Source organism: Fusarium odoratissimum (genome assembly GCF_000260195.1).
Source record: "Fusarium odoratissimum NRRL 54006 unplaced genomic scaffold supercont1.5, whole genome shotgun sequence".
Lineage (NCBI taxonomy): Eukaryota > Fungi > Ascomycota > Sordariomycetes > Hypocreales > Nectriaceae > Fusarium > Fusarium odoratissimum.
The window spans coordinates 389,739-409,715 of NW_022158691.1; the positions used below are offsets into that span (position 1 = coordinate 389,739).

The window sequence follows — 19,977 nt, forward strand, 5'->3', positions numbered from 1 at the left end:
AATGGCCACTTTGCTGACGCCTAGAGCTGACATCGCTTGTCTTTGTCGGGTATTTCTGAGATAAGATGGTGTGAGGTGAAAGTGTTTGGATGGTCTGTGTAGATGGAAAACAGACGTCAGATTCCACGTATCCGACGCCAAGCAACATTAAGCCGACCAATCATGTTGAGAGTAGCGCCTCAAATCGATATCTAAGAGTTGGCTTTACAGTTACTGTGAGAAATAATCTCGGACTGCTCATGTAAGCGGACATGCTCTACATCAACACTTTTTCATAACGTGGACTTAGTTCCACTCTAAGGCTTCACTGAGTTAAAATTATCAAGCTCTTGATGCCATCGATGAAAAGGTTGATATATACGAAGAATCTAAATATGTACAATCTCCCAAGAATGGCCCCCAATCTTTCCGCCATCAAATCACCTTCGTAGCAGCGTTCCACCAACCCTCCATTGCCAACTGTTCTTCCGGAAACAGGGAAACAACTCCGTTATCTTAAGCAAAGTTGCCGCTGGCTGGGTATTCGGTTGAAGGCTTGGCTCCGACGTTCTTGACGATGATGGTGCTGCCGGTGGAGCTGGTGATTCTGACATCGACAGTATCGACCAGGAAACCGCTGGGGTTCTCGAAGAAGTTGTAGTCACGTCGAGTCGTTCCGGTCCATGTCTTTCCGCTGTTGGTGCTAACTTCGAGGCTCTTGACGGGGAGGTTACTGTTGCGGACTTGCATGCTGAACCAGTGGGCGCTTGTGCCTAAGATAGCGTTAGCTGTTGAACTTGGGGGTGCGGTTAGAGCAGAGCATGCTGCCAACTCACCTTCTTTGTTGCGTAGGACCAAAGGTGTAGTGATATCGCACGAAATCAGTCTCCAGCTGGTCTGAACGAGGCCGTTCGTACCGCCAACAGCAGTAAAGGCATTTTCAAAGAGATCCAAGTGACCCTTGTTGCACTCGTTGCACTTGTCGACGATCTAAGAGCAAGATACATCAGCTCGCCTCACAAACCATCAGACCATAAGGGTACTCACCATCGCCTTGATCTTCTTGCCGGTTGGGCCCGTGACTTCGATACAGCTACCACAGACTCCAGCATTGTCCCAGTTGGGGCCAGAGAAAGCAGTGCCATAGATGCCAGAAGGAATCGTGTAGGAAACAAAGCCACAGTTGCCTCCAGAGACATTGCCGCCGTAGTGAGTCGAAGTTCCAGAGGTGACCTCGTCACTGAGATATCTTCCAGCAACGAGAGCTGGGCCGGCGAGGAGAACAGAAGTGAACTTCATGGTGCAGAGAAGAACGGAGGAGAATCTTTGGGGCTGAATAAGGGAGTAGTAGATGATCGGTGAGTGACCTGTGAAAACATCTTCAGTTTGACGAATAGACTGGCTCTTTTTATACTCAGAACATCGCAAAAGATCGAATACTGACCTGCTCAACTTCCGACCTCAACTGATTCAGTCTCAAGGTCCTCTAATCTCCACCCGGGAAGCCCACGGGAACTAGCAGGGGTTCCCAGTCGACAGATGGTCGAGAACTTCGGAGCAACGCGTCCATGAAACCGCCAGCAATGAACAAAAGACACCCTGGTTTCATCTAGATCGTGATGAGCGTGCTTCAGGAAGAGACAGTAATTCGGCCGATGTTTCGGTATCCTACGGGGAGCCATCCCAGCCTTGCAAGGGGGACCCCGGCCACTTTGTTTCAATCAGGCAACTTAGCCGCCCACGGCACCGTTGTAGTACGATAGATTGTGTTTAGAGTTTCGTATTGGAGTGACGAGCTGTATAAAGACTGGTGGAAAGTAACTAGGTATACATGTTCCGCCATGGTCTTTAAATACTAATGCGTACGGCATGTAACCTGAATCGCAACCGAATAGGCAGTTCGGTGCTTCCTTCGTCTATCGGGATCCCCGATAATAACCTATTTGAACTTTAGAGTTCTATCGTGGTCAGCTTGTTAATGGCCTTACACCTTTATAGACGATCTCCCGAAGGATAAACACTTACCTAAACAAATTCCATATGGGCTTTAGCAATGAGAAAAATGGTGCTGTATCCATGCATATCGTGCATCCATAGTCAGTAGGATGCCACTAATTGGTTCAACTGAAGTTGTCGTCCCGACAAAAAAATCAAAATAGACTTGTTCATCCCAGTCGGCTGATAGTGAATCGGTTCTCAGCCCCGGAGCCTACCCGAACCGACAGGTAGCTCCATCTGCTTACAGGGCAGAGGAGATCTCCGCGAGGAGACGAGCCCGGAAGGTCTTGTAGGGCCGGTAGAGGATCCGCTTCCTGCCGATGGGCAGCTCGGAGGACATGGCATCCTTTGGCTTCTTCAGATCAAGGGGATACTCGAACTTGCTGACGAAAGCAACCGAGAACTCAGCGGTATAAAAATACATGAAGTCCTCGTTCTTGTCATCAGTCAACGCAGCACAAGTCTACACTAGTGTCAACAAACATCCTAGACGAGTCATGTAAGCACCAGGGGTAGGTTTACCTTGAAGATATGATCCTCGGCGAAAGGATACTTGGGGGAGGTTTTATCCTCTGCCTGAGACTGAGCAAGCCCGAGAAGGACACAAAGGATGTAGGGGTCACGCCACTGATCCTGGGGCTCAATCTTCTTGACTCGCAGTTCTCTTAACCACTTGGCGGCAGGGTCATGACGAAGACGGTTGGGAAGAGGAAAAAGTCCTTCACGGAGGTTCCTGATCAGGTTCCCCTGGATGAACGCGAATGCCCCAGCGTAACTGTCCTTGTGAACAGCTTCGCGTTGGTTGAAGATCGCGCCCTGAAGATCAAGCGGCTTCTCCTCGCCGAAGCAGAAGTATCCGCGAGGTCTAGGTCTCAAAGTTAGGATCTTTAGCATGGAGATGCTAGTATCTGGATTGTTACCGGAGGAGCTTAAGAGGTCCGTTGTCACAGATCAAAATCTTGAGGTTTTTGCTCTTCATCGAGGTTTGCGCGAACTGTCTGACGATTCGATAGTCAGAAACCGCGGACTTCTGAGTCTCAGATGGCTGAGCTGTCCCATCTTCGTGGTTCTCAGAGATCTCATTGGTGTCAATTTCAGTGAAGGAGGCGTTGAGAAGTTTAAGGTGAATCTCGGACCACTCGAGCGGATGAACCCAGACACGAACTCGAGGATTCTGGGCGATAAGATCATGAACACGCTCGGGCTTGGACAACGACATAACGATGGGAATACAATGAAGAGAAATGAAGAGAAATGAATGTGATGCGGAAGACTTATGCTTGTTGAGATTCCGTTTGGGTTGACTAGTGAGGGGGAATCCTGACGTGTGCTCGAGAAGTGTGGGATTATTTTTGACCTATGACCGTCTCACCTGTTTTCCCTTGGCACGTGAGCCCCAGCATAAGGCCTCCGCTCAGCAACGCAAATATCAAACGCGTTTCCAAATTTCATCTAAAGGGAACTTGAATTCCTGGGTACAAAAAGCTCACTTGGAATTTTCTTAAAAGTCTCCATGAAACCAAAGCCAAGTCCCACTGCAACCACAAACGCTAAATATCGCCAAGAATATCAACTGCACACCTTCTGGTCTGTCTTTGACCCATTGGTAACTCCGAATTTCATAAATCATCTCTTTCATACAGTTGACAAGGAGCACTTGTAGAATTCTTTCAGATCGTCGACTCTCCATTTTGTACTCCATCCACTCTCCCTTTCGATCCGGTCCAACATTTCCAAGATCGCTTTATGCTCACTTGGATGGCTCATGCATCTACCAGCAATCCACAGCGGTTGCACACTATTCGTCCAGGCACCGTGATGCTCATTCGACATACTTATGCCACATACCTGTCTTGCATGCCAAAGGATACTTCTTGGTTTCGAAGCATGGCCTAGTCGTACTGTCGATGGCTGGTTCTGTAGCATAAGAATCGATGCTGCGTGATGCATTTGATTCCCTGACATGGCAGCAGGGTTCGAATACAAAATCGTCGGAAACGGGGAGGACTCGCTCGAAGGGATAGTCATGATGGAATGCAATGGAGCTGGACGCTCTTGGTACCATTCAGAGATATACTTCCACAACTTGAGCCATCGAGTCCGGAACTTGGCTTCATCGCGAGTTGGATCAGTAGGGGAGGCAGCTAACAGATCCAGGACTTGAGCGGTGAGATACACAGCATAATTAGCCCAGTCCTCAAACGTTGGAGCATTCTTGAAGAGCTCGACATCGTTTTCGATCGATAACGTCTTGGAGGCCCAATGGCAGATAGGAATGAGAGTCTTGACAGACGATATGAGTCCACCGCAGATATCCATACGCGCAAAGCACCAGAACAAGGCTTGCTCTGTCCCTCCTACAAATCCATTGATGCCAACAGCTTCCATGAGACTCGCACAGCCATCAAGATGGCGTTGCCATGCCTTTGGTGAACAGCTCAGCATCTCCAGCACGCAAAGGATAACACATGTGGCGATAACAGCTGTTCCGCGGGTCGGCAAATGTGGGAGGAGCATATGAATGGCTTCTTGATAGAGGGCGAGGCTACGATTCGTCGGTAGTGTATGCTTAAGTTCGAGTTGTCGTGCTGAGAGTGCCAGCATCGAGTATCGTAAATGGTCGTTGTCTTTACTCATTGTAGGGATAATCTGCTGGAAATGGCGGTCTCGGTCGAATTTGTCGAGCCAGGGGGCAATTTCGTCAAAGTAGTTCTTCCATAGCGAGCATTCCTCTTGCTGAGAGAGCAGTAGTGTCTGTGAGGGCTGAAACTCTTGTATTGGGATCGTGACCCCGGTTTCTTCCAAGGAGACGCCCCCTGAGCTTTCAACCTCTATATGCGGCGTTGTTGATCTTGTTGGAGCAATTGACCGCGTCTCTTGGATGAGATGATTACGGAGTGTCGAGTGTAACTCGTGGTACGCAGAGCCTGGCAAGAAGATACCGTCCTCGGAGATGCCCTCAGGGGTAAATGCTTGCATCTGGTCGATGTACGGATAGTCTGCTATCATGTCAATTGGAATCGCCTCCATGGAAACTTGCAGAGCAGGATCAATGTCGACTGAGGAATGAGATTGCCCGTTTTGGCTGAAATAAAGTAGGTCGGCTACGGCGTTTTCGGTCTGGCGCTGCGATGTCGGTGATGAGATATCGACTACCGGTGCTCGCTGTATAGAGACATAGCCACTTGATGTATTATTTGCGGCGCGAGGTCTTCCGCCGACGATGAGATTTGAGCGACCTAGAAGAAAGTTAGATCTACAAACGACCCATGATGCAGATCAAGTTCATACCAGAAGTGCTTGGGCGCGCATGATCATCACTAGTCTCGTTATCCTCCTCCTCCGTCTCAGCACCATTGTAATCACGAATGACTTCATCTGTCACATCCAGAATCTCAAACTCCCTCGGCTGCCTCCTCCTCGCCATCTTCCTCATCGAAGGATGCCGCGCATTCAAGCATTGAGCATGCTCGGCTCGAAACGCAATCTTGAGACCCCATTCGCAAGACTCATTGCGACGACGACACGTTCCGCAGGCCGGCCGACTCTCATCACATTTACGCTTCTTCCGTCTGCAATTGAGACACCCGGAGCGGGTCCGCTTATGCTTGATGGGTTCGGACCGGACTCGGGCCCGGGATGCGGAGGGACGGTCCATAAGTCAACTGTAGCCGGGATTGTGATTCCGGGTGAGAATTGGTGATATGACTTATTGGGAGAACGAGTGGAGATGAAAGTGAAGGCGAGAGTGAAGATGTCCAAAAGTTGGAGGGGCAGGGCAATTGTAGACGCCAGAATCTGGGGTCCGACCTGCCATACCAAAAAAGACTCGTGATCGGCAATTGTTCCATAAAACGGTTAGAGGGAACTAAAACACTGACATGATCTATTAATTTGCAAGTAATTGATGCTGAAATGAATAAAAAAGCGAGTCTTTGCTGGTTCCCCGACAAACAAGTCTTCAACTCGAAACATTCCTGAACTGGGATTAGTTCACCTCCGCTTACAATTGCCCTGTGTGCTCTGGAAAGGCAGTGTGGCGTTCTTTAGTGGGTGGACAGTGCTCTTCATCCTGGTCTGCCTTGACTATACTCGGCTAGACCATCATCATCATCATCAGGATAAAGATATTCTCCAGGAACTTGAAGCGAAGAAACAGTTCCATCCGATTGCCGACTGCGCCAATCACCTCAATTGGCTCGAGTATCCAATCCATCGCGAAGACCTTCGAGAATGCTCACAACACCTAGAGCTCCAGGGTCAGGAATACCGCCCTCTTCATCGAACCTCTCCTGTCCAACATAGCTCGCCCGTCCCAGGGCCGCTACCATCAGCCGTGTGCTCTCAGCACCATTCCGCGCCTCTGCCAGAGCAGCCCTTAGTGAGCCATCCAGGTAGTAGTTCTTGACAAATGGTATAAGTGCATCCATTAGTGTGCGATGGCCGATACGCGCGGGTGTGTATCTGCAAAGCTCGCTTAAGCCGCCCTGCAGAGCTTGTTGTATGAACTCGGAGACCGTTAGCGATGGAGACTCGGCAGTCACTTGTAAAAGTCGGTTTGCTACAGCGTTGAGGAAAATGGCGTAGATGGCGCCCGACGTGCCACCCATGCTCCTTTCTGCGGTTGCCGCTGTTCGTCGGAAGACTTGGCCAATGTCAAGGGAAACTGCGTCGTCGTTTTCGAACTCCTTAACAAGACCTGCACGTAGACGGTATCAACATTGCTGTATCTCAATTAATGAGGCTCGGTGGGAACATACCAGTTACTCCATTCAGAAGCGTCTCTCCACAGTCTCCATCGCCAGCCAGGGTGTCGTATTCTGTGATTTTCGGCTCATCCCTCGTTGTTGTTCGTGCCACTGATTCAATGAGAACCTTGACAAGTGATGTCGGCACTACGAATGATCAGTTTGATGTTGGCAGATCGCTTCATCTTCAACATACCCTTGACTCCCGTCTCCTTACCATTGCCCTTCGCTACAGGAATTGTCGTCTCACGCTTTGATACAGACTCCATATCTGTTGCCCAGCCGTGAATCGAACGTGGCCAAGCAGGTGCGGTAGTGGGAGCATCAAGCAGTTCTGTCAACTCATCGTCAAGTGACAGCAGTGTAACAGAAAAGCCAGGGCCATCGAGCGACGTAACAAAAGTGCCAACAAGACTCCTTTCGATACGTATGCCACGTTCGACCAGTTGCTTTACCACCTCGTCTGCAACAACACTAATCTCCAAGACACTTAAGCCGCCCAAGTTGTTGACCATCAAAGCTACACACTGCCCCCTTTCTGGTTGCCACATATTGGCCTTGGGAGTGAACATCATACTCAATGCCTTCTCAACTGTAACCTCAAGGCTCGAGATTTCTTCGCGCTTGACACCCGGCTCGTTGTGTATTCCCATTCCGAATTCGAGTTGGTCATGGGGAAGGGCTTCTTGAATCGCCCGTCCGGGAACACTACATCGATCGAGACTCGCTGCGACGGTGGCCATTTGCGATGCGGCTTTTCTTGTAGTGGAGGCGACTTGCTCGAGGGAGGCTCTGTGTAAAGGAGGTAAGCTTTGGCTTGGTCAGTATGATGGATATGCATACCCCTGGGCTGCCTTTGCGCCAGCGATCTTATGGCAGAAGACTGTTCCTGCAAGACCACGCTGACCAACAAGCGTGTTTCCCTCGACTGACACATCATCTCCAACAATAATCATCTCAACCTTCTGTCCGTCTGCCTTTGCCTTTTCTGCTGCGAGGCCGAAGTTGAGCTTGTCGCCTGTGTAGTTCTTGACGATCATCAACGATCTACCACTGGTTAGCCAGACACTCGACCCCTATGGGGCATAGGCGTACCCTTTTGACGACTTGATAGTCTGTAGGCCTGTGAGGATCTGTGAAGCGGAAGGGGAGGCAAAGATCTCGCCAGCGACCACGACGTCCAATGCTCCCTCGCCGATGTATCCTGCGTGCGCGGGTTCGTGGCCGGAGCCTCCGCCGGAAATGAGGATGACTTTGTCATTGCTTTGGTCCATTCGTCGATAAAGAACTAAAGCGGCTGTCAGTCTAGTCTTGCTTGCTGTTGCAGGTCATCATATCACCTTTCTCTGATGCGACGAGACTCAACGATGGGTCGTGGAGAATGCAACTCCTGAGGCTTCGCTCGACTGAGTTGGCGACGCCATTGATGAAGCTCTTTCCTGAGGTTTTTGGTCAACAACTGGCTCGTCTTGCTTCCACAAGCGCATACCTAGTGTCATGATTTTGAGGAGTGTTTGTCGTGTGCTATGGTGTCGATGTCGCACAAAGCGCCAACACTTGTCCAAACAAAAGGGAGTTTGCCAATCCTTCGTCTTTGATACCTCATGGCATCTTTATCTTATGGTTCCTGCAGAGCGTTCCCAGATTCCTAATCCGATCATGATCATTATTCTTTTCGAGATAGTGTCAGCAAAACATCAAACAGCCATTTGAATATATCTCACAACGAATCGGATAAGGGAAGTATACGCACCCTTGGAGAGTATACAATGCGTAAGGTGTAGGGCATCTGTATGCGAATTAGTGTCGTCTCTAACGAAAAGTCCATTACCCATCCTGGGGTGTTGCAGTAAGGAGTGGAGATGGGGAGGGGAACTCCAACTTGCAGCCGATCTTGGTAGGTCTAAGCGGACCTTGACAAGCATCCAATTGCTCCAACATCAAAACCACGCTTTTTCTTTGATCAGTTGAGTAATTTCGAGAGTTGGTGTGTTTGTCTTCTCTGGCATCAAAGCCTTTCTCTTAGTTCGTTGCACAAATAATTGACTACCTTATTGTTTGTGGCTGCATCAGGAGGGCACCTACGCTTAGGCATACTGCAACTATCCTGCCTGAGAATACCACAAGTCTTCCAATGCACAGGTGTTTTCGCTAAACCATCCATCTTCAATGACACCCTCAATTCATAGTTATCGTATCATTCCATCGGCTAAAACTCACTCTTTCGCAGAAACGGGGCAACCCAGGAACCTCATCCCTGAATTCGGTTGCCTAAATGCCCCATATTCACTCCAGCGCTTGCAAATGCCTCACGTCTCTCAAAACCGAAACCGTTCGTCTAACCCGCAAAAACCCCAGATGATCCAATGTTACGGTACAGTGGACTCCCCACGGGGAACTGGCGCCATGTCACGGCCTTGGAACGAACCTTGTTTTGCGCGAGTCAACAATTGATCTAATTTTCTCGTCGCCGAATTGTCACTTCAGAGGCAGTATATATTGATATGGAATCGCCCCATCTTTTACTGTTACTGACAGCATCAACATTGGTTGTTGAATAGCTTCTTCTGTTTTCTTCACTTCTCATCAAATTCTTCATCATGACGATCCTTGTTGGAAGACCCTTGGACTGGGCCATCACGGCTACAGCTGGTTCTGGCTTCCTCCTCTTCGGTTATGATCAGGGTGTTATGTCTGGCCTGTTGACAGGTACTGCATTCACCAACACTTTTCCCGAGATCGACACTACAGATGGAGGCAACGGCAGTTCTTCTCTTCAAGGAACCGTGGTCGCCATTTACGAGATCGGTTGCTTCTTCGGCGCCATCTTCTGTCTCATCTTTGGCGAGTACTTTGGTCGTCGCAAGTGTATCATGATGGGCTGTGTTGTTCTCAGCATCGGAGCCGCTCTTCAAGCATCAGCTTTCGGAATCCCTCAGATGATCGTTGGCCGTATTGTAGCTGGTCTCGGAAACGGCATGAACACCAGTACCATTCGTAAGTTGCCCCTGACTCTATCAGAGATCTCAACTAACAGTCTTTAGCTGTCTGGCACTCTGAACTCATGAAAGCCAGCAACCGTGGTAAGGGCCTTGCCATTGAACTCGCAATCAACATCTTCGGCGTCATGCTTTCATACTGGGTTGACTACGGCATGTCCTACGTCAGCAATGATGCCCAGTTCCGCTTCCCCCTTGCCTTCCAGATATTTTTTGCCATCTTGACCTTCATCGGAATCGTTCTTCTTCCCGAGTCCCCTCGCTGGCTCATCAACCATGACCTTCACGACGAGGCACGCGAGGTTCTTTGGGCTGTGCGCCGAGATGCCAAGTCTATCTCCAAGGAGGATGAGACTGTCAGCCGTGCCATTGCTGAGATTCAGCATGCTATTAATGAGGAGCGCGAGGCGGCGCAGACGAGCAGTTTCAAGGCTATGTGGAAGAATGGAGAGCAGAAGTTCTTGTATCGAACAATGCTTGGTATCGGCGGACAGTTCATGCAACAGGTAAGAATCTTCGCATCGTCTTCTCGATCAGGTTTGGTTAACACGCTCTTCTAACAGCTTTCCGGTATCAACCTCATCACATACGTAAGTCCATTGAATAGAAGTGTCAATCCATCAAACCTCAAGCGACTGACACCAAGTTACAGTACGCCCCCGTCATCTTCCAAGAGTCAGTCGGCATTTCTCATAACCTGAGTCTCCTACTTGCTGGCTTCAATGGTGTCGCCTACTTCTTCTCTTCGCTTATCCCCATCTGGATCATCGATCGTCTCGGTCGCCGCAAGTTGATGATGTTTGCCGCCGCTGGTCAAGCAGTCTGCATGGCGGTCTTGGCCGGAACTGTGTCTACTGGGCAGCCTGGACCTGGTATTGTCGCCATAGTCATGCTCTTCTTGTTCAGTAAGTCAGCCCCTGAGAGATAACGAACTTAGCTAACTAAACGATAGACTTCTTCTTTGCTGTCGGATTGCTCGCCATCCCCTGGCTCTGTAAGTCAACCCACTTCAATGCCTCCAGAACCAGCCCAGCTAACAGAGTCAAGTGCCCGCCGAATACGCTCCCCTGGCCATTCGAACCCGCGCCGCCGCCCTCGCAACAGCCTCCAACTGGATTTTCACCTTCCTCGTCGTCGAGATCACTCCCGTGTCCATCTCAAGTATTGGCTGGAAGACGTACATCTACTTCTGCATCTTCAACGCCTTCTTCGTTCCCCTCATCTACTTCTTCTATCCCGAGACCCGACTATTGTCTCTTGAGCAGATCGACAAGCTCTTCACTGGTCCAAAGGTCTTGCTTCATTGGGATCACAGCATGGGTGTTCCTGGAGAGGCTTCTGAGAAGAGCGCCAGTGGTGAAACTGGGGAGTCTGAGAGTAATGAGAAGTTTGAGGCTGAGGTCCATATGAGGGAGTAAAATGTTGGAGGACCTGGGTTGAACGAAAAGGGGCCTGTTATACCTCTGCTATGTTGAATCATGGTCAATATGACGTTCAATTTATGATCATTTAGTACTGTATTATATATGCTATCGGCTTGGCAAATACCAAAGTCATTGTTTACATCGGTTTAACAGAGCAGGAACTGTAACATAATCCCGGTGATTAAAAGCGGTCAAACATATGCCATGAAAAGGCTACAAGGTATCATTCCAACCACTATTTCCAAGGAAACCAATTGGGTTTCTTCTTCTCGATTTCTTGCTTCTTCTTCCATTCAGTTTCCTCCTGTGCCATCCAAGCCTGCATCCTCATACACTTCTCTTCCATCTGTGCATCCGTCAAGAACCCACGCCCACCATCCTCCGCAGTATCCTTGTCCCGCGACCCGAAGTATGAACCCTTCGTCACGCCTAGCACGTCGCACAGTCCTTCAGACTTCTCCATAAGCCATGTCCCATGACGGAGACCATCGCGCCAATGTGGAGGCAAGGACTTGTATCCAAGCAATGCTCCTAGAAGAGCGCCGGCAAAGCAAGCGTTTGTGTCTGCATCGCCGCCTTCCATCGTCAGATCGGTGATGAGCTTCTCAAAGATGGCAAGCTGGGAGCATAGTTGTCCAGAAGACTTGAGTTGGCGCAGTGCTAGTCGAAGAAGCAGGATACCAGAGCCAAATGTCTTGTAAACGTATCCGATCTTGTAGCTCTCATCCAACTTGAGGTCCGCGAGAGATTGAGCTGTCGCATGCTTTTTGAACTCTTCAACGTCCAGGCGGGGCTCGTCTTTCTTGTCTGGATCCTGCAATTCTTTCTCGCGACGCTCGTTGTACCACGTGAGGCCAGTTTCGATCAACTCATCGACATGTGGCTCTTCGTAAACTTCGCCGAGGACAAGGCCACGAACAAGAGCCGTGCCAATGGCGCAAGAGACCACACATCTGGGATCAACGTGTGTAACGACAGAGAAGTCGGCCGCGACCTGAAAGGTCTCCTCAACGGACTTGGCAAGACACATGAGCCCCAGCGGATGTGTTCTCATCAGACTTCCGTTGGGCGCAGCATTGTACTTCCCCGTCACCCAGAAATTTCGTGCTGTGGCCTCAGGATCGTTTAAGTAAGATTTGCTGCGCACAATTCCACCGACTGTGCGTCCAAGACCAAGAGGCAGGGTATCCAGCGCTCTCAGTCCCATACGCACCCAAACTGACAGTCTTGAAGCAAAGTCTTGTGGATCAAGCTTCTTGCCATCGCTGTGGAGGAATGAAAGCAGTATCAGAACAGCATGGTCGGTGTCATCAGTCCATTCTCCAGTACGATGGAAATTCCTGTGATGGTCGCGTCGGAAAGGTGTCGCTTTTTCAGCAGGGAGCAACGTAAATTTGCGGTCGGGATATGCTTTTGCCGAGATGTCGGCAGACAGAAACTCTGTGTATAAGCCAATTGCGTCTCCAAGCGCTGAGCCGAAAATGGTACCGATGATACGATCTTGGAGGTGCAAAGGCTCCAGCGCCTTGTGTGCATTTTCTGAGAGGGCTATAGAGGCCATTGCGATTGATGTGATGTTATTGATTGAATGGCACAAAGATATGGGTAGTTGTCTCGTTTTATATGGGTTCAGCTGAGGCAGCCAAATTACTGAAACAACCTCGCAAGGCTTCCGCGACTAGCACCAGAGGCTGAATTAGCGCCATGATTTTGGTGGTGGCAGTGGACGCCATACACTAAGGTCAGCTGGCGTTTGAATAGCTCAACGAGGTAAATAACTTTATCTCTTTTCATGTGGCCTTAATTGGGTACAAAGATGGCTTTCGGGCGCTCGTTAGCAACGGTCTCCGTTCTGAATGTAGTGGAATGGGCGGTCAATCAGTAGATCCCTCGGACAGTTTGACGTTTCTGGGGCATCCCGCAATCAAATCGTAAAGTTTCTCATATTAACGAACGCTCTAATCAATCATGCAGATGCGCAATGTCCTCCATCGACCCTCAAATCCGTTCCATGAACGAAGGAAGCACCCTCAGACAGCAGGAATACAGCTGGGGCCTTGAAGTCTTCAGGGGCACCAAGGCGACCCAGCAACGCACCCGCCATCCATGTTTTCTCAACCTCGGGGTTCTCGTGAAGCAATTGATCCGTCATGGCAGTTCTAATGTATCCGGGAGACAACGTGTTGACTCTAATACCGTACTGACCCCATTCTTGAGCGACCGATCGACACATTTGCTGAACAGCAGCCTTGCTGGAGTTGTAAGCTGTGCAAGAGAGGCCCTGTTTCTTGTTAGCTTTTTGGGTATGCTTGGTGATGTTTTGAGGACTTACTCGGTTAGCAATATTGCCTGACATGCTTCCAATAATGACGATGCTTCCAGGGCTGTTCTTCTCTCGCAGAACGCGTGCAGCATACTTGCAAGTGTTGAAAACACCGGTTACATTGACTCGTAGGATGCGGTCAAAGTCGGCAGCTGGGTAGTCCAGCGCAGCAATTTGTTGCTGGATGCCGGCACAAGCAATTGTTCCCCAGAAAGGCGCTCCAGACTGGTCAGCCTCAGCAGCGATCTCCTTCATCGCTGTCTCGACGGACTGCTCTTCTGTGACGTCGCATTTTCGGTATGAGACAGAAGCCTTGTTGGCTGTGGCGATCTTGTTGAGCTGTGCCCACTCAGCTGGTGATGGCTCCTCGAGAATATCGAGGCAAGCTACGCTACCGCCGGCTTCGACGACAGCAATGGCAAGTGTGATACCCAGACCGCGAGCTCCGCCTGTGATAGCGACAGTCTTGTTCTCGAGAGAGAAGAGCTTGAACGTTGACGCTTTTGAGGCGGGTGTTTCTCTGGTCTCGGGCACATGGGCCGGGAGCTCAATGTCGGAAACGATAGCGGGAGCCATTGTGATGGTGAAGTTGTATGGGTATCAACGAGGTCGTAAAAGAATGGTAATTGAAGAAAAGGATCGAAGCTGCCGGGATAGAAGAGTTTTGGAGACGCAAGCTCGTCAGGATATACCATGGACGGATATCCATTTCTGGAGGCGCCGAAGACATGTTGAGTCAAGCATTACCGTCGTGGCATCCAAATGGAAGGTCGATGCGAAGAATGATGTGTCTCGAATTGGGTTTTGAAGACTTATTCCTGGTTGATTCGACGAGGTAATTGTAGCCGGAGGTTGTCACATATCAATACGACAGTCGTGGTTTTCGCTAAGATACAGTATTTCCAGGCTGAAAGAGGGGGGACAAAAAGGTCTGGTCGGGTGTTTATCAGGACACAAATACCAGGGTGTCTCCACCACGTCTTAGCCCCTGAACTGCCCTTTTGTTTTTGCTGGCTTTCGGTTCTACAAGCAAGTCCCGTTATTTCTTTCACCTAGCAGTCTCTGTCGCGAATGCAGATACCCAGAGTTGTACAACATTTATTACAGCCAATGCACTAAGCTCAGCAGTATTTCCGTCACCCAGGTAATTGCAACCCTTCTCCACACGATCCTGGTGTGTTAATACCCCAAGCATCAAGTCCATGGCAGTTCTAAGCGCAATCTCGACTCTAACCTCAACAGGCAAAGCCGTGATCTGGTGCCTCCAACTTCCTGATCCAGAACTCAATCCTCGCTCAACCCAATAATGTCAAACTCATCAAGAACCCCACGTTAAATGGCAAACGCACATATCCCCACGGCGCTTTCCCCTGCCCTGTTGGGGTAACCCGGTCCGCCATGGGCACAACGAACATCATCGTCGTTATGAGAAAGATCACGCGCAAAAGATGCTTTTTCGAAATATCTATAACTCAAGAGGCACTGTCGATGTTTCTCAGCTGCACTCATCACCTACTCGTCTTGTAAGAGCATCACAGAGTCACAGATCCAGTCCGAGATGGCACCCAGCGCAATCACCCCAGAGACACAGGAAGAACCTGTAGCTCTTTCCAACGTCATCAAGTTGATCAAGAACGATGATGCAGAGACAATTGATCTTGCCCTGCGACAGTTTCGCTGCTTGATCGCTGATCTTTGCGAGCAGTTCAAGGGTGGCCACCCTGGGTAAGCTTCACCAGCATCGAAAGACAAGAGAATGGCATTTACTGACTGGCTTATAGAGGTGCAATGGGTATGGCGGCCATTGGCCTCGCTCTCTGGAAATATGTGATGCAGTACTCTCCCAACGACCCTGACTACTTCAACCGCGATCGCTTCGTCCTCTCCAACGGCCACACATGCCTCTTCCAGTACACGTTCCTTCATCTCACGGGTTACAAGGCCATGACCTTCGAGCACCTCAAGTCCTACCACTCATCCAACTACGACTCATTGGCGCCCGGTCACCCTGAGATTGAGCATGAGGGTATCGAAGTGACGACCGGTCCTCTTGGCCAAGGTATTGCCAATGCTGTCGGCCTCGCCATGGCGACCAAGAACCTTGCGGCAACTTACAACAAGCCCAACTACGAGCTCGTCAACAATATGACGTACTGCATGATCGGCGATGCTTGTCTACAGGAGGGTGTCGCCCTTGAGGCTATTCAACTGGCTGGCCATTGGAAGCTCAACAACCTCGTTGTCATGTATGACAACAACCAGATTACCTGCGACGGTAGTGTCGACCTCTGCAACACCGAGGACGTCAACGCCAAGATGCGCGCCTGTGGTTGGGAGGTTATCGAGGTCGAGGACGGCTGTTTCGATGTCGAGGGTATCGTCAAGGCCCTCCTCAAAGCCAAGGCCAGCATCGACAAGCCCACTTTCATCAACATTCACACTATCATTGGAGTCGGTAGCAAGGTTGCAGGTGATGCGAAAGCCCACGGTGCCGCTTTCAGCCCCGATGGTGTCAAGGCCGTCAAGGAGCGTTTCGGCATGGACCCTGAGAAGCATTACGTCGTCTCTGATGAGGTTTACAGCTTCTTCCGCGACCGCAAGACTCGTGGTGACCGCCTCGTCGAGGATTGGAAGAGTCGTGTTGATGCCTACAGCAAGGAATACCCTGATCTTCATGAGGAGTTCATGAAGCGTGTCGAGGGCCGCTTTACTGATGACTGGCGAAGCATCATTCCTGCCAAGGAGTCATTCCCTACTGCTCCTACACCTTCCCGAAAGTCTGCCGGTATCATCTGTAACCCTCTGGCTGCGAAACTCAAGAACTTCATGGTCGGTACAGCTGATCTGTCACCCTCTGTCAACATGATCTGGAAGGGCAAGGTTGACTTCCAGCATGTAAGTTCCCCTTTGACACAACCAGTAGCCTGTCACTAACACAGTAACAGCCCGACCTCAAGACCACCTGCGGCATCAATGGCAACTACTCTGGTCGGTACATTCATTGGGGTATCCGCGAACATGCGATGGCTTCCATCTCCAACGGTCTTGCCGCTTATGGTAAGGGTACGATCCTCCCTGTCACCTCAAGCTTCTTCATGTTCTATATCTACGCCGCTCCCGGTGTCCGCATGGGCGCTCTCCAGAACCTCCAAGCCATCCACATTGCCACTCACGACTCGATCGGTACTGGCGAAGACGGCCCAACCCACCAACCAATTGCTCTCCCTGCTCTGTACCGCTCCATGCCCAACCTCCTTTACATCCGACCTTGCGATACCGAAGAGACGGCCGGTGCCTTCATTACCGCCCTCGAGGCCAAGGACACCCCATCTATCATCTCCCTCTCCCGTCAGAACCTCGAGCAGTACCCTGAGTACTCCAGCCGTGAAGGTGTTCAGAAGGGTGCTTATGTCTTCATCGAGGAGGAGGATGCCGACGTTACTCTCATCGGCATCGGTGCCGAAATGGTCTTCGCCGTCAGGACCCGCCAAGTCCTCAAGGAGAAGTTCAGCATCAAGGCCCGCGTGGTCTCGTTCCCTTGCCAGCGTCTCTTCAACTCCCAACCCCTCGAGTACAAACGCCAAGTCCTTCAATACCGCTCCAACGCCCCTCGAGTTGTGATTGAGGCCTACGCCGTCAACGGCTGGGAGCGATACGCCGATGCTGGTTACTCAATGACCACTTTCGGCAAATCACTACCTGGTAAGGACGCCTACAAATACTTCGGCTTTGATGAGAACGTCATTGCCCCTGAGGTGGCCAAGCTTGTCGACGAGGTCAAGGCGGAAGGAATCGAGAGCCTACGCGGCGAATTCAGGGATCTCAACAACGTGTCACACGAGCACTAATGATTTGGTTCAAAATGGGTAAAGGTTTATGGCATGCGACTTGGAGTTAATTTAGTTTGTTGACGATACGATGGTGGTCTTTTTGCATAATAAAGCAACTTTGTTCTATATATGCCAGTTCTTGATGCATGGTCCCAAATGCTTCCTATTCTATGTTCCTTTCTTTGACAACAGATCCTCGTTATCTTGTCGCCAGCAAATTCCATGCTCAATTGTCCAAAATCCATGCTGATTGCTCTCTCTTTCGTAATATAGTGGTATCATCTGTTAAAGCAAACACAAAGGACAGCAAAAGACTTTTCTCCTGTAATCCCCACACCCATCGGCTTCGAGAGCCAATATCTGCACCCAACCCGCGACTCACAGCGACAGAGAAGCCATAGCCTACCTTGGTCTCCCTAATTCATCGCCGTCCTTGTGGGCGAATGATTGAGTCCGAAGGTGGCAAAGTTTGAACACCCTCCATCACAAGCTCAGCTAGAGAGCCTAACGCTCTACGGTTGATAATACGAGGCATGTTCGGCCACCGCTCCTGAGCCCAAATCGCTACACCATTGCCAGCACGCCAGGCCCCTTCAGCTAGGTGGCCCCCAGCTTGGGCGGTGGTCGCCATGGCATCGTGGGCACGCTGGGCAGTATACGTAAGCCCGCCGGTAAGGTTGTCGTATGACCTAGCGAGGTTGTTCTGCGCAATCTGTGCAGTTGCAGCAAGAACTCCCTGCGGGATATCTGTGCCAGAAGGGCTTTGGACAAGGCTAGAGGTGCTACCCGTGAGTTAGCTTTGTGGTTTCTTAATAGAGGGCGTCTCCGAGAAATAAGAGCCAAAAGCAATTACAAAATCTTACCTCAGGCGGTGCTCCTCTTCAGTCTCGTTGAACATGGCAGCGCTAAAGTACCCAACCACTCCATCGTCATCAAACTGAAGTTCCTCCCGGGAGAGTTCCTCATCAGATAGCTCCTCAGGGGCGAGCTCGTTCATGGAACGATCTCGGTGCATCGCCCCTCGAACGAGCGGCCCGTCGAGCATGTCGTACCCTTCCTCACGCTCTTCCTGGTCAGAGTTGTCATGATCAAGAGGGACATCCTCTCGGTCCTCAGGTTCCAGGCTGGGCCCATTTTCAGAAGCACCAGGCTCCCCTAAACGTTCCTGGGCTCGGCGTCGAGTCCAATAATCATTAGCCTGAGGGCCATTATCAGGCGCGGAGTCCGAAGACAGGTCAGTGCTGGATGCGTAAGGACTGTCCATTTTGTTTATCTAGTTCTTTTGCGATAAGTGACTGCTTGTATCCGAGAACGGATGATGTTTGCCGAATACCTTGGAAGACACTTTTGTCTACGTGTGAAGGGGGGTGTGGTGATGGTGAAGGGAGGTGTGTGATGAGTTTGTTGGTGCCTAAGGTAAAGTTTGTTTGTGGTGAAAGGGAAACAATAGAGGCGTGCAGAAGAATTATCAGATTTACACTTGGATGAAATCCGTGAACACGTCGAGACTGTCAGTCCGTGTGAAAGTTAGGTGAAGATGGGGAGGCAGTGAATCTGTGGGCAAGATATCAGAACTTGATTGATTCATGATGACTTAACACCCATGAAACTACTTTTAAAAACGAAATCCTTTTGTCTCTCCAATATCTAATTTAACTAGCGTAAAACCTGTATCCGTTACGCTTTCTTATTGTGTCGCTTCAGCCTCAGGTTCACGATATCGGGGGCCATCGGTGCCCCTTTTCTCGTAGTCAGCGCCGCCCATCAATACTGCCACCACACAAGAGCTAAATGTACATTTTTCCTATTATTTTATCTCACCCCTACCTCGAGTTTTTCGGTTTTGCAAATATTCGTATTTTGGGTCATTAGAGCATCACAAAACTACCTACTATAGTAAGTTGTGCGACAAGATTCTAGTCAACGGTGTCCTTCCGCTCTCTTAATCTACACCACTGGAAACCTTTCATCGTCTAGTTCTACCACATATCTGGGGTTTTCTTCGTTACTTCTAAATCCGCCAAGTAGGAGTCCATTGTCGAAGCGGTCGAAGGATTCTTTTGGTATTCAAGAGGTCTCTTATGGAGGATCTAGGTTTTGGTTCAGGGGCATGTTCTATTCAGCGACTGCTGTTTCTCGGGTGAGCTCCGGTCTCGGTGATTCTCCAAATCGTGACTTCTTCTACCTTTCAACTCTGATCGTGTTGAAGAGCGAATCAATACTGTTTCTTATTTTATCATCCATTTGGTTTAGCAATGGTGGCCGTCAGGGAGTAAGATAACTTCTGACAGTGAATAAAGGTGCCAAAAGGATTAGGTAGTCTTAACGCCTACCAAGTCTATATTAACTGGTGCAAATTTATACTAAATGAATCCAGGTCTTTTTGTCATTTGGACTAGAAGTCAGAAGTCTTCTTGCCTCCCTGAGGGTGGTTACTTAAGGTAAGTTTAATACTCAGAAGTTTGTAAAATCTCTCGGGGAGCACAAAAGTCAAAACTGATTCTTTATACAAAAATCATAAGAAAAGCACCCTGTTCCGGCTTCCTCACTGTTTTGATTTTCCCCACGCATCGCCATAGTCTTTGAATTTCTCCTTTGTCATCTGAATCTTTCCATTCCCGTCCGCTTCCATCAGACCTATCTTTTCGAGTATTCCAACCGGATATTCTTACAGGT

At 49.9% G+C, this 19,977-nt stretch overlaps 9 protein-coding genes across 10 annotated transcripts; 2 read left to right on the forward strand and 7 right to left on the reverse strand.

Moving 5' to 3' along the window:
• Window positions 1-495: 495 nt before the first annotated feature.
• Window positions 496-1,278, reverse strand: FOIG_04068 (uncharacterized protein; the record flags this gene model as incomplete). Its single annotated transcript, XM_031202141.1, has 3 exons — window positions 496-752; window positions 816-969; window positions 1,027-1,278. 3 exons carry the CDS (start codon window positions 1,276-1,278, stop codon window positions 496-498), a joined length of 663 nt encoding a protein of 220 aa, XP_031067588.1.
• A 940-nt stretch (window positions 1,279-2,218) lies between these two features.
• On the reverse strand, window positions 2,219-3,196 carry FOIG_04069 (uncharacterized protein; the record flags this gene model as incomplete). Its single annotated transcript, XM_031202142.1, has 3 exons — window positions 2,219-2,440; window positions 2,500-2,842; window positions 2,898-3,196. 3 exons carry the CDS (start codon window positions 3,194-3,196, stop codon window positions 2,219-2,221), a joined length of 864 nt encoding a protein of 287 aa, XP_031067589.1.
• A 277-nt stretch (window positions 3,197-3,473) lies between these two features.
• Window positions 3,474-5,778, reverse strand: FOIG_04070 (uncharacterized protein). The gene is made up of 2 exons (XM_031202143.1): window positions 5,269-5,778; window positions 3,474-5,216 (listed from the first exon to the last, which is right to left on the reverse strand). The coding sequence occupies exons 1-2, from the start codon at window positions 5,633-5,635 to the stop codon at window positions 3,613-3,615; spliced, it is 1,971 nt and encodes a 656-aa protein (XP_031067590.1). The 5' UTR covers window positions 5,636-5,778; the 3' UTR covers window positions 3,474-3,612.
• Window positions 5,779-6,167: 389 nt separating this feature from the next.
• Window positions 6,168-8,445, reverse strand: FOIG_04071 (uncharacterized protein; the record flags this gene model as incomplete). Its single annotated transcript, XM_031202144.1, has 7 exons — window positions 8,215-8,445; window positions 8,066-8,164; window positions 7,821-8,013; window positions 7,569-7,772; window positions 6,922-7,517; window positions 6,738-6,872; window positions 6,168-6,676 (listed from the first exon to the last, which is right to left on the reverse strand). Exons 1-7 carry the CDS (start codon window positions 8,222-8,224, stop codon window positions 6,168-6,170), a joined length of 1,746 nt encoding a protein of 581 aa, XP_031067591.1. The 5' UTR covers window positions 8,225-8,445.
• A 625-nt stretch (window positions 8,446-9,070) lies between these two features.
• FOIG_04072 (uncharacterized protein) lies at window positions 9,071-12,768 on the forward strand. Its single transcript, XM_031202145.1, has 6 exons — window positions 9,071-9,722; window positions 9,770-10,230; window positions 10,288-10,314; window positions 10,377-10,629; window positions 10,677-10,718; window positions 10,772-12,768. Exons 1-6 carry the CDS (start codon window positions 9,326-9,328, stop codon window positions 11,140-11,142), a joined length of 1,551 nt encoding a protein of 516 aa, XP_031067592.1. The 5' UTR covers window positions 9,071-9,325; the 3' UTR covers window positions 11,143-12,768.
• On the reverse strand, window positions 11,192-12,855 carry FOIG_04073 (uncharacterized protein). The gene has a single exon (XM_031202146.1). The coding sequence runs from the start codon at window positions 12,707-12,709 to the stop codon at window positions 11,384-11,386; it is 1,326 nt and encodes a 441-aa protein (XP_031067593.1). The 5' UTR covers window positions 12,710-12,855; the 3' UTR covers window positions 11,192-11,383.
• Window positions 12,856-12,870: 15 nt separating this feature from the next.
• On the reverse strand, window positions 12,871-14,564 carry FOIG_04074 (uncharacterized protein). Its single transcript, XM_031202147.1, has 2 exons — window positions 13,481-14,564; window positions 12,871-13,429 (listed from the first exon to the last, which is right to left on the reverse strand). Exons 1-2 carry the CDS (start codon window positions 14,045-14,047, stop codon window positions 13,115-13,117), a joined length of 882 nt encoding a protein of 293 aa, XP_031067594.1. The 5' UTR covers window positions 14,048-14,564; the 3' UTR covers window positions 12,871-13,114.
• FOIG_04075 (transketolase) lies at window positions 12,942-17,537 on the forward strand. 2 transcript variants are annotated; one of them, XM_031202148.1, is made up of 5 exons: window positions 12,942-13,079; window positions 13,123-14,615; window positions 14,714-15,196; window positions 15,253-16,366; window positions 16,417-17,537. In XM_031202148.1, exons 3-5 carry the CDS (start codon window positions 15,030-15,032, stop codon window positions 17,317-17,319), a joined length of 2,184 nt encoding a protein of 727 aa, XP_031067595.1. In that variant the 5' UTR covers window positions 12,942-13,079; window positions 13,123-14,615; window positions 14,714-15,029; the 3' UTR covers window positions 17,320-17,537. The 2 variants fall into 2 exon arrangements, with proteins under 2 accessions (XP_031067595.1, XP_031067596.1); XM_031202149.1 differs by having other exon boundaries at window positions 13,000-14,615; window positions 16,417-17,465.
• Window positions 17,538-17,722: 185 nt separating this feature from the next.
• Window positions 17,723-18,565, reverse strand: FOIG_04076 (uncharacterized protein; the record flags this gene model as incomplete). The annotated part of the gene is made up of 2 exons (XM_031202150.1): window positions 17,723-18,083; window positions 18,165-18,565. The coding sequence occupies 2 exons, from the start codon at window positions 18,563-18,565 to the stop codon at window positions 17,723-17,725; spliced, it is 762 nt and encodes a 253-aa protein (XP_031067597.1).
• Window positions 18,566-19,977: the final 1,412 nt, after the last annotated feature.

Bases quoted from the DNA above. Each gene is read 5' to 3' on its own strand.
- FOIG_04070 (XM_031202143.1), bottom strand. From the start codon at position 5,635: ATGGACCGTCCCTCCGCATCCCGGGCCCGAGTCCGGTCCGAACCCATC. The intron at 5,217-5,268 runs GTATGAACTTGA...ACTTTCTTCTAG, and splicing joins TGCGCGCCCAAGCACTTCTG to GTCGCTCAAATCTCATCGTC.
- FOIG_04072 (XM_031202145.1), top strand. From the start codon at position 9,326: ATGACGATCCTTGTTGGAAGACCCTTGGACTGGGCCATCACGGCTACA. The intron at 10,231-10,287 runs GTAAGAATCTTC...CTCTTCTAACAG, and splicing joins GCGGACAGTTCATGCAACAG to CTTTCCGGTATCAACCTCAT. The intron at 10,315-10,376 runs GTAAGTCCATTG...ACCAAGTTACAG, and splicing joins GTATCAACCTCATCACATAC to TACGCCCCCGTCATCTTCCA.
- FOIG_04073 (XM_031202146.1), bottom strand. From the start codon at position 12,709: ATGGCCTCTATAGCCCTCTCAGAAAATGCACACAAGGCGCTGGAGCCT.
- FOIG_04074 (XM_031202147.1), bottom strand. From the start codon at position 14,047: ATGGCTCCCGCTATCGTTTCCGACATTGAGCTCCCGGCCCATGTGCCC. The intron at 13,430-13,480 runs GTAAGTCCTCAA...AACAAGAAACAG, and splicing joins CAGGCAATATTGCTAACCGA to GGCCTCTCTTGCACAGCTTA.
- FOIG_04075 (XM_031202148.1), top strand. From the start codon at position 15,030: ATGGCACCCAGCGCAATCACCCCAGAGACACAGGAAGAACCTGTAGCT. The intron at 15,197-15,252 runs GTAAGCTTCACC...ACTGGCTTATAG, and splicing joins TTCAAGGGTGGCCACCCTGG to AGGTGCAATGGGTATGGCGG. The intron at 16,367-16,416 runs GTAAGTTCCCCT...ACACAGTAACAG, and splicing joins GCAAGGTTGACTTCCAGCAT to CCCGACCTCAAGACCACCTG.